General features: G+C 39.0%; 1 protein-coding gene across 12 annotated transcripts in view; it reads left to right on the top strand.

Annotated features, from left to right (window-relative positions):
• TEAD4 (TEA domain transcription factor 4) overlaps positions 1–18,110 on the top strand; it is a 75,813-nt gene that overhangs the window by 17,575 nt on the left and 40,128 nt on the right. For 4 of the 12 annotated variants that reach the window (XM_072654015.1, XM_072654010.1, XM_072654017.1 and 1 more), the window contains one exon: positions 9,814–10,071. The exons of 2 other annotated variants lie outside the window; for them this stretch is intronic. In XM_072654015.1, coding sequence (XP_072510116.1) covers positions 10,065–10,071 — 7 coding nt within the window. In that variant the 5' untranslated portion in view covers positions 9,814–10,064. Of the gene's footprint in view, positions 1–5,036; positions 5,144–9,813; positions 10,072–18,110 lie in introns of all 12 variants that reach the window. 6 more of the 12 variants (XM_072654012.1, XM_072654014.1, XM_072654006.1 and 3 more) reach the window with 3 other exon arrangements.

Genomic DNA, 18,110 nt, shown 5'->3' with positions numbered 1-18,110 from the left:
AGCAGTCTGGGGAGGGGAGATGTGAGAAAGAGTTAATGAAAAGAGGATCATTGTTACCTGTGACCACCAGGCACAGCAGAGGTCATGGGGTAGGAGAAAGGAGAGATGAATCGGGAAATTTCTCTCAGGCTCCATTTTACTCTGGAGTGGGTTAATGTTGGGGTTCCAAGCTTCAGCCACCCCTCCCCACTCATTAGTGGCATTTGTTACATAAATTTTTTGGCAAATTTTAGGTCTATATATGTGTATATATGGGAGGAGAGATTGTTCCTATTTCTTAACTTCTTTGGCGCTCTGTTCTCTCATCTGTAAAACAAGAGGGTTGAAGATAATGTGGACTTTAGGGTCCGTTCTCACTCTTGCCCTATTTTCCTCAGACTGGTGGTGAAGTTAGGAAGACCTGAGTTCAAGTTTAGCCTCAGACACTTACTAGTTGTGTGTTTCTGGGCAAATCATTTAATCTTTGTCTGCCTTAGTTTCTCAGCTATAAAATGCAGGTGATAGTCATTATAATAATAGCTTTTCTCAGGGTTGTTGGGAAGAGTAAATGAGATGATAATGACAAAGCACTTAACACAGTGCATGGCACACTGAATATCTACTTGTTTACGGGGGCAGCGAGGTGGTGCAGTGAATAGAGTGCCAGACCTGGAGTCAGAAAGACCCGAGTTAAAATCCAACCTCAGACACTTACTAGCTGCATGACCCTGGGCAAGCCACTTGCTCCTGTTTGCCTCAGTTTCCTCATTTGTAAAATGAGCTGGAGAAGGAAATGGCAAATCATTCTCAGTATCTTTGTCAAGAAAACTCCATTTGTGGTTACAAAGAGTTGGACACAATGGAAATGACTAAACAACAATATATTTGTTTCCCTTCCTCTCATTTCTTTCTTCCTTCTCCCCTACCTGCCTTTCTCCCTTCCTTCTCTACTAAAAATTGGGACAAACAAAATATTGCTTCTTTTTTCTCCCCTTTCTTGATCCTTTTATGTCCCTTTCAGTTACCTTCCCCACCCCCATTCATTCCCCCATCTGACTGGGGGAGATGAAGATCTGATAAACTAATTCATACTAAGGAACTTTATGGTTTATACCCTTCCAGCGAAATTTGCATTTTAAAAAAGGCAAAATTTGCACCTAAGGGTGGAAGCAAAAACAATGTAAATCTAGGCACTGTGTCATTTAGATGGGAGGGTGGGGAGGGATGTATTTTGGCCTGGGGAGCCACCCAGTTTGACCTCAGCCTTCTAACAGTCACTGAAGCATTGAATGTTGGCCAAAAGGAACCTTAGTGATAATCTATTCCAACCCCTTCATTCTCTAAAGGGAGGAAGTGATATGACCTTTTCCCCTGAGGCCTCCTATCTAAGACTGTACTTAATAGACTGTGACTAACACTGACTGAGAATATGCAAGTAAAACAAAATCTTTTGTGTCAAGTAACTAAAGAATTGCAAGTTTTATGTGTTTTTCCCTAAGATGGAATTTTAGACTGCACTCTTCGGAGATCTCTTCACTTATGAGATTGTGAGCAAAGCACTTTGTGAATGGTAGAACTATGTACTGTAATCATTATATGGGCCAACATAATTTTACAAATTAGGAGACTAAGACATACAGAGGTAAGATTCTTTCCCCAAGTGCACCCCAAGGAATTAGTAGTAAAGGTCTAATTTCTTGAGGGTGCTTCAAAGTAGATGGGAGAGAACATTGTTTGTGGCCTGGAGAGGATGTTGAGAAAGAGAATTAAGGATGTCATGAGGGTGATGTCTTGACTTACTCATGAATTGGATATAAGTGAGGCAGAGCAACCTCACTCCTCCAGTCATTGAAGTCCAGTGGTAAGAGAAAAGTCAAGATGACTGTTGATGGCGGGAGTGGATGACTTTGGACTTTCTAAATTAAGATCTTTCCCAGACATCCTTAAGAAAGCTAGGTTTCCAGAGGATGAAAGCCAAGATGGCAAAAAAAAAAAAATTCTCTAGAGCATGTGCTATGAAAATTAACTGAAGAAATGAGGAATTAGATTGAAGAAGAAAAGAGAGAGGGAAGGACGTGATCACTGTCTTCAAGTAATTGAAGAGTCTTCATGTGAAAGACAGATCAGAATGGTTCAGCTTTGCTGAGTGGGAGGAAGCAGGAACCACAAGTCGCAGAAATAGATTTAGGCCTGGTAGAAGGAAAAACTTTTGAACAACTCAAGAGTATTTGCAAGTGGAAACAGTGACGTACAGAAGTAGTGGGCTCCTCTTTAATGCAGATCTTCAAATCAAGGTGAGGTGATTATTAAAGTATATTGTAGAGATAACTTTTAGTTTTTTTTAGTATTTGTCTAAAGCAGGAGTTCTTAGACACCAATGGCATTCTGGTGAAGCCTAGGAATTTTTGAATTACTTCTCAGAGTAACATTTTTTTAAAAAAAGTTCATACTATTTCATTTAAATTTTTTTTCATTCACCAGCCCTCTTCCCAATTCTGTGGGTAATTTACAAATTTAAGAGAAAAGCAATCGCTGTTTTGATAATTAATAAAAAATATGTATAAGATTATATAATACACTATACAAGATACCAATATATTCTGTAGTAGTAGTAGTATACTCCTAGATAGAGCCTCCACAAATCACTTTGAAAAGTGCCTGATAAAAATTTAAATTTTCAAATGCTATCTATCTTTAGAGAAAGAACTGACAGAGTCTGAATGCAGATCGAAGCATACCTTTTTCCTTTTTTTTTTTGGCTTTTGGTCTGTTTTCTTTCACAATATGCCTAATATGGATGTATGTTGTGCATAAGTGCACATGTATAGTCTATGTCAAATTATTTTCTTGCCTTCTCAGGAAGGGGGAAAGGGAAGGAAGAAGGGAGCAAATTTGGAACTTAAAATTAAAAAAACCCCAAATGTTAAAAAGGTTTTTACATGTAATTGGATAAAAATAACATATAAGAAAATTTTTAAAAAAATTTCAGAGTCTTCCCATCTAGAACTAATGTACAAAGGCAAGAGCTCTTAAGCTTTTTATATGGATACCTGGGGAAATCTGGTAACATTTATTAATCCATTCTCAGAATTATTTCTTTTTTAATGATTTTTATTTAGTTTTAACATTCTTTTTAAAAAAAAAATTGAGTTCCAAATAAGGTTTTTAAATGCATAAAATAATTACATGGGATTACCAGAGAAACCAATGACATTGAAATATAGTTATGAAAATACATTTTTCAAAAAAACAGGTGTAGGGACCCCAGGTGAAGAGCCCCAGGTCTAGATGATAAAGATGATAGGTAACATGTGATAGCACTTTGAGATTTGCAAAGTACCTTATCATCACAAGTTGATAATCACAACAACCCTGTGAGGTAGGTGCTATTATTATCTTCATTTATAGATGAAGAAAGTGGTGAGGTTGAGTGTGGCCTGGGAGTGGGTGCCCAGTTTCAGGGTGCCATATCTCTAGATTGTGTAACACAGATCTCTGACTCTCTCTATTAAGTTCCTTTTAACCCACCCTAACCTCAATAGACATATAACCCCATATCTTGTTCTTCAAGTCTTGGGAGCCTGGGGTTACTTCAGCTGGGTGGGAGGGCTGAAAAAGGCCAGAACATTAGAGAAGAAAGAGCTGGAATAGAGTATGGGGATAGAAGGCAAAGAGGAAGTAAAAATCGCAACCAGCCCCAGGCCAAGGTTCAGAGATAAAACTCACAAGTTCACAAAAGACTACTGGGCACAGTGAAGGTGGCTGTGGTCAGTAGTTTAGAGCTCCTTTCTCCTGCTGCCATTCTCCAGCATCAGAGGCCCCAGATGTCTGTCCAGATGTCCACCAGAGTGGGTTGTCACATTGAGTCAGGCAGGTACTGAACAGAATATTCAATACCTGGAACAGGGGGGAAGAATTTCGATGAACTCCTCAGAGGGAAGCGTCAGGTTGGGTGGTAGGTCCTAACTACTAAGTTGTTATTAGTCAGCCATTTTTTCATGATTGTATTTGGGGTGTTCTGGGCAAGGTACTGACACAGTTTACCATTTCCTTCTCCAGTTCATTTTCAAGATGAGAAAACTAAGGCAAACAGGATTATTGCTCAGGGTCACTTGGCTAGTAAGTATCTGAGGCCAGATCTGAATTTATCAAGATGAGTCTTCCCGACTTCAGTCCTGGTACTCCATCCACCAAGTCACCAGCTGCCTAAATCTAATACTTGTTGAGTAACTGAATGGATGAGCTGATTTTTATCAACAAAGAAGGATTTTACCAATAAAGAATAAAGAAGGTTTCTAGAGTGGAAATAATAAGAATTTTGTGGAAAAGTTACTGATCATCTTATATTTGTTTCTCAAGAAGAAGAGAAACACTGGGTATAATTCTGACATACACCTTAAATTATTTTTAAATAATATTTTATTTTTTCCTAATTGCATGTAAATTTTTTTTAACATTTAAAAAATTTTTTTGAGTTTCAAAATCTCTCCCTCCCTTCCCCCATCCCTGAGATGGGATATATATTATATATGTGCAGTCATACAAAACATATTTCCATATTAATCATGTTCATTGTTTAAGAGTAGGTATCAAAGGGTTCAGGAAAAGAATAGGAAAGGACCAATGCTTTATAATTATATAGGAGAAGATCTTCCAGGAATGATAGGTACTCACTCCATTAGCATTTTAAAATCAATTTCAGTTAGAAGCAGATTTTGTTGAGGAGAAGAAAGGGAGAATTTTTTTAGAATGACCCAACCTAGGTTTTAAAAAGAGCTGTACAGATGATGGAAACAAAGTCATTTAATAGAGGATGAATAAAAAAGAGTATTATGGTCCTATATGAAGGGTATGAGGACTGCTGCCTCAGAATGAGCGAAGGCTGGTGGAGAACCTCAAGTTAACAAGAAGTGATTTAAAAATAATTAATACTATGTTGGAGAAAAGAAGAATAAGGAAGGGCCAGGATGACCACTTAGTGTGATGAGTTGACCACCGCAGGATATGGAATAAAGCAGGGAAGCTCAAATCTTGTTTTGCTTGTTTTCTTGGTGGAGGAGAACCATCTCTGAAGCAGGAGTGGAAGGACCAAAATGACTTAACGGAGAGATAAAGCCCAAGATAACTTGGAAGATAACTGTCCTTGATGAGATCAAGTCATGAGGTACAGTTCAATGAAATGATATCCCTAGGTATTGAAGTAACTGCAGATGGGACTGCAAAGCCACCATCAGCAATCTTGAAAAGATACTGGAGAATGGCAAGGAGAACACAGCACAGAGAAGGGTAATCATCCCAGATTTTTAAAAAAAGGAGCTTGTAAGCTATAGTCCAGTGAGTTTGACTTCATTTCCTAGGAAAATGTTAAAATATGTTAAAGGGATGGTTAACTGAATACCTGGTAAAGGCAATAGCAATCACTAGCAATCACAAAGAACCAGCATGTCGTCGTTAATGATAGGTGATACCAGACAAACCTTATTTCTGTTTTTGACAGGGTTACTGGACTGATATACATATATATATGTGTATGTGTGTGTGTGTGTACATATATGTATGTATGTATACATATATACGTATGTATGGAGAATGGTTTACACATAGCTTACCTGGGATTTAACAAAGCATTTGACAAAGTCTATCCTATCAATGACTTGACATGAATAAAAGCATAGGTATTATGTTGATCAAATTTCTGATTAATGTAAAGCTAGGAGGGATTGCCAACACAGTGGATGAAGGATTTAGGTTCCAAAAAGAGCCTGACTGAAGGTTGCATGGAATCTAATATGATAAAATGTAATAGGGATAAATGAAAAGCCTCATGGCTTGAATTGCTAAAAATCAGTTTCATAAACTTAAGATCAGTCAATCGACAAGCATTCCTTCTACTATGTGCCAAGCACAGGGATACACGTAAAGAAGTCTTTGCCCACAAGAAATTCACTTCTAATGTAACTGTGTGACATTGGGCCTCAGTTTCATCATGTTTAAAATGTGGAATTTGGATTAGACGGCCTCTGAGTTCCATTTCAGCTCCTGATCTATGATCTAGATTTTTAAAAACAGATGTTTATAGTATGTATAATAAATACATAATATATTATGTATAAACATACATAAATATATTTATATGTAATATAAATTTTATATAATAAATATACATAAATATTGTATGTATATTTGCATCATCTACATTGTCCCCTGTATCCCTGAACTTCCATTTTCCTGGATATTGATGGAAGATGGGAGAGATAGATGTTGTTGGACATCCAGAGGAGGGGTTACCCAGGATGGTGGAGGAATCTCAGGGTCATGCTGTGTGAGGATCAGCTGAGGAAGTGGGAATGTAGGCTGTAGAAAAGTTAGAGGGTCATGATAGCCATCTTTAAGTGGCTAGCATATGGAAGGGGTTTTAAGATTTATTTTTTTCTGCTTGGTCTAACAGGCAGAACTAGAAGCAAAAAATATATGCTGCAAAGATGCAGATTTAAAATCAATGTAAGGAAAAAGTCCCTAAAAAATTAGATTTGTCCAAAAGTGGAAAGGACTGCCTCAGGAGGTAAAGACAGTCACCTCCTCAGATACATTCAAGGAAATGCTGTATATCCACTTGACCTTAGACCAAACACTTAACTTCATAAAACCTCAGTTTTCTCTTCTTTAAAATAAAGTGTTTGACTACGAAGTATATGAATAAATACTATTAAGTATTGTTCTGTGATTCTAAACTGGACATCTTTGGAGAAAAGATCCTTTTAAAGAAGCCTTATGGTTATTGATGGTTATCTTAATAAACCATGCCAGTTCCAGATAGCTGGATCTTAATTATCTTGAGTAATTACCAAAGTTTAGGGATGACTTCAGAATGACAACAAGTGGAATTGGGAGTGGAGGTCCCTAGGATCAGACCTAGAGATTCCAGATGGGGAGCATTTTTATTCTGCTTCTTTTAAGTGGTAGAGGTTTACATTCTAGGCTTAATAATGCCATCTGTTCCCCACTCACATTCTCTTCTCTGGCAGGCACAGACTGCTGGTAAAGTGGAATACTTATGAGGGAAAAAAACAAACAAACAGACACAGCCTCTCTCAAGGGGAGAGATGGGGTGAAGAGTCATGGAGGGAGGGGGGTGGGAGACCAGTGTCAGCTTACACCATGTGCCTCTAACATGGCCTACCAGGCAATGACTCCTCTGTGTAGATTTGCCATGCAAGGAGAGTGGGAGCTGAGTTTCTGGGAACTAATCAAGGGAGAAGCTATCAAATGATTGTTTGGGATCAAGCTGGGGTAGGGCTAAGGCTGCTCCCCAGTGAATCTTGGCTGGGGAGAAAAGACTGGGAGTAGCTCCATTTGGTCATAGATCCCAGGGCCTTGGGTGACCTGCTGCCCTACTTTTTCTGGGATAGTGGACGTAAAGGGCGGGTCCTTGGAAAACTTTACTTGTGGGATCATGGAGTTAGAGTAAGAAGGAACTTTGGGAATCCTGAAGTCTCACCCCGTCCCTCATTTCATCAGTGAGTATACTGAGGCCCCAGAGGTTAAATGACTTGCCTGGGTTCACACAGCTTGTAAATGTCTGAGGCAGGCTGTGAACCCAGGTTTTCCCAATTCCTTATCTGGGTACCCCATCTGCCACATTGTGCTGCCTTATTGAAGGAGAGGGGCTAGCCAAACATCCCTGTACCCAGTTTCTGTAACTGCGCTCCTGAACCATAGTGCCCCCTTGCCTGACTTCCGCCATGCCAAAATGATTTGTAGAGAAGGATTAATGATGGTCATTTGTACTTCCAGTACTCAGCAATTCCTCTGGGTTGGTGTATGTGAGATAAGGGTCAGAGCAATCAGGCAATTAGCCTGTGGAAGGCTTGGGGCATAGGCTGGTTGCTGCTTGATTGCTTGTGTAACCAGAGGAATCTTAAATTCCCCTCTCCCTTCCACACATAAACACCTCTGTAGGGAGAGAGAGTATGTGAAGGTAGGGAAAGAAGCTGTCATAGGAGCTTTGCCAGGGGTTTGGAGATGAGTTTATCAAATGCTGTACTTGGTTCCGAGGACTTACAGAGAGTTCTTTTGACAGCAAACATGTGTAGTCCTTTTCTCTCACTTCCCAAGTTTCCCTTTCAATCAAAATCCCAAGAAAATTTAAGGAAAAGGTCAGCAAAGAGAGATTTTGCCAGTATTTGTTAACTTTCTTCCAGCTCCAGGACCTGTCCTAAATTGCATGACTGTATTAGCTGCATAAGTGCCTTTGCAGTTCCTTAGTCTTCATAGCTTTCAATCATAAGTGTGTCTCCCAGACTCTGGTCTCCCAGAAGTCTGCCTTTTCTCTTTCTCCTACCACAGCATCTTACTTTGGACAGTTTTGTCTTCCCAACAGCTTGGAAAGAGACAGGGATAAGTCTTTATGGAGATTTCTGAGAGATGGTAAAGAGTTTTAGAAAACTAAGAAGTACTTCTGGGAAGCATCTTGGCTCAAGGGTGAATGCTGAGATAGAACCCAAGACAGAACCCTGTCTTCACAAAGTCATATTTTTAGAGTTTCTTTAAAAAAAAGAAAGAAAATATAAATTTAGAAATAGTGTGCCAGGATAAAGCCATTATATCTGTAATTAAAGGAAAACCACCCATCTTTGAATGATTAAGGTTTCAATTAAATCTTTAATGAACATTTTCCAGACCTAGCTTGGCCTTCTATGGTTTTTAGCTCAGAAGCCCAAGGCCACACCCCGCTTATCATTCCAGAAGAGTTTGGCACCTTCCCTCACATGACATTCTTTACCCTTCATCCTGTTTTGAAATTTATCCTGGGCAGGATAGATGGAGCTCATTCCTCCTTTCTCTGGATTGACTTTAAGTCAATCAGGAAGCCTTCTTCTGATAGTGGACCTCAGCGCTCTACCATAGAATCACTTTGCTAACTATCCTTCTGACCAAAGGATAAGCCTCAAAATACAAGACAGGTAAATAAAACAGTGTTTCCATCACAAAATCAGAATAATTCATCCTAACACTCAGGTATCCACTACAGTTCACAAAGGACCATCCTATTCTATATTCAATAGATGAGGACAAGAAGACAGTAGGGGTTGATGGAAGGACTGGAGACAACATGTGATATCTAACTTTCTACACCTTATAATTCTTTTCTGCCGCTCACCAAAGCAGTGGTATCCGGATCAGATTGGAAAAATCTGATTCCCTCATCACTGGAATTCTGGAAGCAAAGGTTGACAGTTTGTCAGGAATCTTGTAGATATGATTAATGTTCTGGAGAAGGATTGGCTAGGCAGCCTAAAAGAGATCATTCCAATTTACACACCTAGTTAGTGGCAGGGTCAGGATCAGAATGTAAAGCATTTTAGGCTCTGGCTGAACCAGCAAGCCTACTTTCATGGCCACCTATTGGGGATAGTCCACCAGGGCTTGCTATGTGGTCCTCTTACAAAAAGGTCTTTTAGCTAGAAACTCGATAAGGAGAAGAGAATAACATTTTTACATCATTTATACTGTTTTTAGAATGCACTGAGATCTGTTTGCTCCATTCTTTGCCTTTGATCTGTCAACCTCTTTCTTTCCACCCCTGAAGCCCAACTCTCCTCAGTCCTCATCTCGTTTCCCTATTAATCCCACTGACCCTTCTTTTTCTTTAACCGTCATTATACAAAGTTTGACTCTTCTCCCCACATCCTCCCAAGAAGACCAGATTATTTGATTAATATATGGCTTCTATGTACACCCTCTGTTCTAAAGTTAATCCCCTACTTCCCCTATCTTCTGCATATGAAGACTTAGCATTTCCTGTCACCCCCAACACTTTGGTCTCCATCCCAGCAGGTCCAACGGGTCCTTCTCCAAGCGGAGCCTTGGAGGGCCTAGCCGGCACCATTACCTCCAACGAGTGGAGCTCTCCCACCTCCCCTGAGGGGAGCAACGTCTCCGAGGGCAGCGAGGCTTTGGACAAACCCATCGACAATGATGCAGAGGGCGTGTGGAGCCCTGATATTGAGCAGAGCTTCCAAGAGGCCCTTGCCATCTACCCACCCTGTGGCAGGCGCAAGATCATCTTATCAGATGAGGGCAAGATGTATGGTAAGGAGCTAGAGATGGGGCTGGAAGTACTGGTGATAAATAACATTTTTTTCCTTAATAGTATTTTATTTTTTCCAACTACATGTAAAGATAGTTTTCAACATTCATTTCTTTAAGATTCTGAGTTCCAAATTTTTTTCTCCCTTCTTTCCCTCCCCCTCCCTAAGATGGCATGCAATCTGATATAGACTATACATGTACAATCATATTAAACATAGATAAATAACATTTATTAAGCACCTACTGTGTACATAACATTGTTTATTTTATACACAACCCTGGAAGTGATGCATAATTTAGTTAAAAAAATATTGCCCCTACCCTCAAGGAGCTTATATTTTATTAGGAGGAATAAGACACAAATATAAGTAGTTATAATTACACAATATTACAAGAGAAATTAAATCATTTACAAAACATAGTCCTGTAGGATGTCATTATTAACCTGGAGGATCAAGGAAGAAGGTGGCATTTGAGTTGGGTTTTAAAGAAATTTAGTCAAGTAAGGCAAAAAAGATGTATATTCAATTTATCCTAATACAAAGCAATATATGGTCTATATCATTAAGAGTAATATAGAGAGTAGTGATCTGGGAGTTAAAGGAAGGAAAGATCATTGGGGCTTGGGGTGATGAAGGAAGATTACACTGAGGAAGGTCATTTGATCTGACTTTTGAAGGATGGGTAGAATTTTCATGGATGGAGATGGGAAGGGTATTCAAGGTAGAGAAGATATCATGAACAAATGGAGAAAGACTTGAGAATGAAAAAAAATTAGGCATATTTAATGAATGTTTAGATGAAGATATGGCATCATGGTCCCTGTCTACAAGGCAAAAGGGAGGAGAACTATTCCTGAGGAACAACACTAACAAATGGGATGGCAGTTATGGGATGGGGGCAGATATCCACCTGGGGAACATCATAGGGGAATTCTTCTTCTGCCCACATTGTTTCCTTGATCCATGAGCAAGCTAGTGGTTCAGACAGGCAACAAGCTATACGTTGGAATCCTAGGTCCCAAGCTACTCAGAGCTCAAACTTATATAGAGTTTTAGACAAAGAGTCGACTGGCATTAATAGGACAGTGCCCCATCATTCATAGGGCAAGACAGTGCAGTATTCTAGTCCTGAGCTGTCAAACGTGCAGAGCTAGGACCACATCTGGCCCACAACACTCCTGAGTGCATCATGAATCAGATTAAAATGTAATTGGGAAATGTTTAACAAAAAAGTAAAAATACAATAGATAATTGTGTATTGATGTTTTATTATTATATTAACCATATAACATTAATACATAATTATAATATAAAACTATAACTATGTATGTTAATGACATAATCCTATATTATATTAGAAAATATAATTAATAATATAATTAAATTACATCAATTATTAAATATCATACAATATGATGTTAGTAGATAATATTAATGTTAACATTCAGCCTTCAGGGATTCTTATGTATAGTTTAGAAGACCCCATTTCTAATTGAGTTTGATACTGGTCTAGAACACTGAAGTCAGGGTATTTTCTGATATAAGGAACAAGGAATGAGGGGCAGGGTCTTGGGAAACATAATTAACTGTGCCACAGCAAATACATGACTAGGAAATGAGGGAGATGCCCTGTCTTCTAGTCAGATGAACCTTAGCATACAAGTATCTTGAAGGTTGAGTCTATACTAGTCAAACCAGTTTTTACCAGCTCACACTGCCTTCAGACATAGTGGTCAGAATGTCAAATGCACATGAATCTCTGAGAATAAGAATGGTATTTTATAAAGTGTTTAATTGTGTGGGTACAGATAAAAATGACATAGGAGTTCAGGAAAAGGAGAAGTCATTGTGGGCCATAGCACTCAAGGAGACTTCAATGAGGGAAATGGAATTTTAGCTATTTTTTTATTTGAAAAATGAATAGACTCTGGATAAGTAAATAGGAAAGGAAAGAGACTTCCAGGTACAGGGGACCATACTAGCAAAAAATCAGAGGCAAGAAACTGCTTTCCAAAGCTACCAGATGTCCGTAAGTAAGGATTATTTCATTTGTGTCCTTAGCACCTAATATGGTGCTTAGTACATAGTACATACTGGTTGATGGTAGAAGGAAGTGCTTCTGACTGGAGCAAAAGGTGGGTCTTGGGAACAATAGGAAGTAATACTGGAAAAGTGGGATCAAACTGTCATCAGCTGAAGGATTGAGCAGGGGAGGGATAGAGTGAAAGATGAACCCAGCAGTAGCATAGTGCCACACTCAGAGCTAAGATGACCTCCATTAGAGTCCTTCTGATGTTTTTTACCTATGTCATCATGGGTCACTTTAATTTTTTTGAATTTCAGGCTACTCTCTAAGAATATAAAAGTTATACACAATTTGACACTTATTAATGGAGTCATAGGTCCTTGACATATTGATGGTATTGATGTAATCTGAAAGTGGGTGTGCAAAATAAATTAGAGAAAGACTAAAGGCAGAAAATGACAAATGTTGTTTGTGGTTTAAGTCAGCCACCTCCCTGAGACTCAACAATGGAGAGGAAGAAGCAAAAACAAGCAAAATTGTTATCCAGGTTTACTACATTCCACTTAATACAAGGACAAAATAGATGAGAAATGTAGGAAACATCACAAGCTTGTTATCTCAAAGATATGATAAAATAGTTATAGAGACTTCAGGTTTTTGGACATCTATCTGAGCTTTGTCCTTGCCCAAAGCAGAGCAGCTAATAATTTATTGATCTACCTTAGCAATAATTTCATCTTTCTAAAGGTGAAGAAACCAATGAAAATTCTGATTCTAGTCAACATCCTAGCAAGGACCCCAGTAACTGCTTATTGAGATGAAAATGCTGCCAGCATTGGTGGGGAGGAGACAATTCCATCTTAGAATTTTTGATAGCGAAGGAAAGGAAAGCAGGGTAAAGTCTTGATGTGTATCCTCAAATAATTCACAAAGATAAGCAAGATCTCATAATATGATATTCCACAAGGGATGTCAACCCAAAGAGAATGAAATTCTGGAGACCCAAAAAGAGACAATTCTAATGAAGAGGAAAAGGAATTGTTAAGAAATAGATGTGAGGGAATAGGGAATTCACTGATCAACATGTATTTTTAAGAGACACATACACAAGATGGATGCAAAGGCAAGTATTAGAGGAAGAAAACAAAAGGAATACTAAAATCTGAATGAAGTTGGTGAGGAAATCTAAGGTCAATAAAAAGGAGTTTCTTTAGCTCTATTAGGGAAAAGAGAAAGACCAAAGAAGGGATAGCACTGTCCATGGTAGATAATAGACTATGACAGTAGGCAAGTGATGCTCAGTTTTCATTTTGCTTCTATTTCTTCTATGGAGGAGAATAATCCTTGAACTAGAAAGAGCAAAACAAGATCTCTAATAGAAATTTGAAAACCAAGATTAATAGGAAATAGTTAAAGAACATGTAACTTCTAGTCCAGGTTCATATCAATATTCCCATGTTGAAATAACTAACAGACAAAATATTAAAAAAGGAATCAAAGGATCACAGATTTAGAACCAAATGGGATCTTAGAAGTCAACTAGTTTGCATAGTTAGTGAGCATCCAGCAAATGAGGAGGTAATTACAAAGAGCCTGCATGTCTTCCATCAAAAACAAGTCATGTCAGACAAACTTTATTTCCCTTTTTGACAAGGTTACTAGACTGGTAGATCAGAGGAATACTGTCGATACCTAAATTTTAGCAAAGTATTTCACCAAGCCTCTCTGACTGATCTTGTGTGCAATAGGGAAAGATATAGTCAGAAACAGTTCATTTGGAACTGGTTAAATGACCAAACCCAGAGAATAGTCACTATGAGTTAATGATTTGATGTCAACTTGAAAAGAAATCCCTAGTGGAATATTTTAACTGGACCACTATGCTGTTAAATATTTTTTTGAACGACTTGGATAAAGGCATAGATGGTACCCTCAGTTTTGTGGATGACACAAAACTACAGGGGATTTCCATCACATTGGATGATGACAAGAGTTAGATTCAAAATTATCTTGATAGGCTGTCATGTTGGTTGGAGTCTAATATGATAAAATTTATTAGAGATAAGTGTAGAGTTTTATTCTTGGGTCCAAAAAATTGCCTTCACCACTACTGCATTGTTGGTGGAGCTGTGAGCTGATCCAACCATTCTGGAGAGCAATTTGGAACTATACACAAAGGGCTATAAAAATATGCATACCTTTTGACCCAGCAATATCACTTCTAGGACTGCATCCCAAAGAGATCATAAAATGGGAAAAGGACCCCTATGTACAAAAATATCTATAGAAGCTCTTTTTGTGGTGGTCAAGAACTAGAAATTGAGGGAATGCTTATCATTTGGGAAATGGGGACAAGTTGTGGTATATCTATTGTGCTATAAGAAATAATGAGCAGGCAGACTTCAGAAAAACCTGGAAAGACTTCTATGAACTGATGTTGAGTGAAGTGAGCAGAACCACGGGAATATTGTACACAGTAACAGCCACATTGTGTGATGACTGACTTTCATAGACTAGGCTCTTCTCAGCAATACAAGGATCTAAAACAATTCCAAAAAACAGTGATGGAAAATGCTGTCCACATGCAGAGAAAGAACTATGGAACCTGACTGTGTGATAGCAGTGTGATAGGCCCTTCTCCCCTCAATGTTCACATAGTCCAGAACAAGAGAAAAAAAAAGGACTGGCAAGACTTTATCCCTGTTATTACATTCAGTTTTGAGAAAAGCAAATTGAAAAATTAGAGATTATCCCGAGGAAGGCCACCAGAGTAGTGAAGAACCTTGAAATCATGCTTTATAGGCATCGTTTAGAGGAACTAGGAATGTTTAATCTGGAGGAAGAAAAGCTGTAGGGATGGGATGAGGTAGGAAGTGGGGTATGTAGTTGCCTTCAGGTATTTGAAGGACACTTGTGTTCTGTTTGGACCTGGAGGACAGAACCAAGAACAATGAGTAAAAATTGCAAAGAAAAAAGTTTAGAGTTGATTTAGCAGAAAAATTTCCTAACAGAACTGTCCCAAAATGGAATGGATTACTTGAAGAGGCAGCAGCAGGTGAGAGAAAAGGCTATATAACCACTTGTCAGGTGTACTGTAGAAGAATTCTTTTTCTCAGTTGAGTTTGGGCTAAATGGACTCCATGGTCCTATTTATTCAACTGAAATTTAGTAATTCTGAAGATGAGGGAGCTAGGCCTAAGCCTTGGGAAAAGGAGGAAGAATGCTGATAGTAGTAGTAGTAGTACCAGTAAGTAGTATGAGAACTAAAGTAGAACTAAAGAGAACTGAGTAGTAGTAGTAGTAGTAGTAGTAGTAGTAGTAGTAGTAGTAGTAGTAATATTAGTAGTGGTAGTGGCAGTAGTTGTACTAATAGTAGTGGTGGTGGTGGTAGTAGTAGTGGTGATGGTGGTAGTAAGTAGTAGTAGTGGTGGTGGTGGTGACAATAGTAGTAATAGTACTAGTAGTAGCAGTAGCAGCAATAGCAATCTAGAATGTTATAGCATGCTAAAATTTACAAAGTACTTTTTTCCCCAGTTATTTTGTGAATATGAGAATTTTTATCACCTCCATTTTGTGTATGAAAACATTAATGCTCAAGCAAGAGACTTTGCCCAGGACTCAATAACTAGTAAGCATCAGAATTAGGATGTGGATTCAAATATTCTAACTCTCCAAAATAATGCTCTAAATTCACTAAACTTCAGGGAGGTAGGAGAGAAAGAAGAAAAAAGACAAGGGAATAGTGAGGAAGGAGGCAGAACTGAAATAAGGAATGGAAGAAGGGAGATGGGGGTAAGGGAAGGAAAAGGCAGGTTTCTTGTCGGAAGTTTTACCCTTCCAGTCCCCTGACCCTGCTTATTCTGCCCCCCCTCATTTAGTTCTCATCTCTACAGCTGGTCAGGAGCTTCGCCTGCCTGGGGAGGTGGAGTCTTCAGTGGTATCTGTTGACCTGTCTCAGCTCCCACTGCACCTGTCCTCCATGTGCACAGACTTCAGTGGATTCCAGACACTGGCTTATCTTCTCCTCTCCCACTCTCCTTCTCTTCTTACAAGACTCTGTAGTGAGCAGTGCCAAGGCAGGGACTACAGAGTATGGCCAGCCTGGATAAGATATATATAGTCCTGAACTCACTACTGTGTGGACGGGATGGGGTACTGAGAGATGGAGGCAGGGAGCAGGCTGGCCCAGCTGCCAAGGGGCTGATCTCCTTCTGGAAGCTGTCCTGCCTTCTACTCTTTCCCTATGCCTTCTCCTTCTACCTTTCTGTCACGTCCCACTTCTCCTTTCTATTCCTTAGCCTTTCAAGTTGTTTTTTTTTCTTTTATTCTTGCATTGGACTTTCAATTCCATCCTCATCACCATTCTTCCGAACCTTTGGCCTAAGAGCTGGAGTCAGGTCTGGTTGAAAATCCATCATTATTTCTAGGCAAAATGGACTCATCAGGAAGGCTTTGTGATACAGTGTCAGGAACACTAGATTTGGAAACAGAAAACCTAGGTTTGAGTTCTGATGCCAACCAGGATAACAGGATGTCAACCAGGATTATAGGGTATCAAGTTATGAAGTCTGGTCCAACCCCCTCATCTTACAGATGAAGAAACTGGGGCCAAGAGAGTGTAGGTGACTTACCAGAATTCTGTAGTAACAAACAATGTAAGGTAATATGTGCTAAGTGCCAAACTGGTTGTACATAACAGTGAATCTTATAGGAATTTAGAGAAGGTGGGATGGGAACCTGGTAGATGGTGGGGGTAAGGCAGGATTGTTTGAAAAGGCTCCATGGAGGAGATGAGATGTAAACTTGTCTTAAAGAGTGAGTATGCTTTGTATATGAAAGAAGAAGGGAAAAGGGTATTCCATGTTGGAGAAACAGAGCTGGAAAAATCAGTCTTAGAAATCACCAAGTCATAGTTCATAGATTTATAGTGGGAAGAGAATGGAGGAGTTATCTAATACAATGCCCTCATTTAGTAGAACAGGAAATGAAGGGAAAGTGACTGGTTTGAGGTCACAAAGCTGATTTGAGTCAAGATATGAGACTTAAGCCTAGGCCTTCTGATCTTTCTGCTGTACTGCACTGGCTCCATGTAGGAGGGGATAGAGAGAGGTATTCTCATCTTTTCACAGGGTTCCTGTTCTCTGCGAGTCATTTTCCAAATCTCTGAGAAATTCTTTCTCTCTGTAGCTTTATCCTTCCCTTTACTTTATTTTATTTTTTTAATAATTATTTTATTTGTTTTCGGTGTTCTATAATCACTTCCATATATCTTAGATTTTTTTCCCGCCCTCCCCACTCCTTCCCCTAGACAACTTGCAATCTTTTACAGGTTCTACACATACATTCCTATTAAATACAATTTCACCATAGTCATGTTGAATAGAAGAATTAAAATGAATGGGGGAAATCATAAAACAAAACAAAACATAACACAAAAGAAAATGGTCTGATCCAATTCCATAGTTCTTTCTCTGAATATGGAAGGCATTTTACCTCAAAATTCCATTGGGAATTTTTTAGGTTCTTGCATTGCTATGAAGGACTAAGTCTATCAGAAAAATTCCTCACACACTGTGGTTGTTGCTGTGTACAAAGTTCTCCTGGTTCTGCTCTTTTTGCTCAGCATCAGTTCATATAAGTCCTTCCAGGCCTCTCTGAAGTTTTCCTGTTCATCATTTCTTATAGCACAATAGTATTTGATTGCATTCATATACCACAATTTGTTCAGCCATTCCCCAGTTGATGAGCATCCCCTTGATTTCCAGTTTTTGGCCACCACAAAGTGAGCTGCTATAAATATATTTGTATATGTGGGACCCTTTCCCACTTTTATGATCTCTTTAGGATACAGTCCTAGAAGTGATATTGCTGGGTCAAAGGGTATGCACATTTTGAGCATAGTTTCAAATTGCTCTCCAGAATGGTTGGGTCAGCACACAGCTCTACCAACAGTGAATTAGTGTTCCAACTCTCCCACATCTTCTCCAACATGTATCATCTTCCTGTTTTGT

This window comes from Notamacropus eugenii, chromosome 3 (assembly GCF_028372415.1).
Source record: "Notamacropus eugenii isolate mMacEug1 chromosome 3, mMacEug1.pri_v2, whole genome shotgun sequence".
NCBI classification, from domain to species: Eukaryota; Metazoa; Chordata; class Mammalia; order Diprotodontia; family Macropodidae; genus Notamacropus; species Notamacropus eugenii.
The sequence above is the reverse complement of the archived record's forward strand: the minus strand, read 5'-3'. Positions and strand labels throughout refer to the sequence as shown.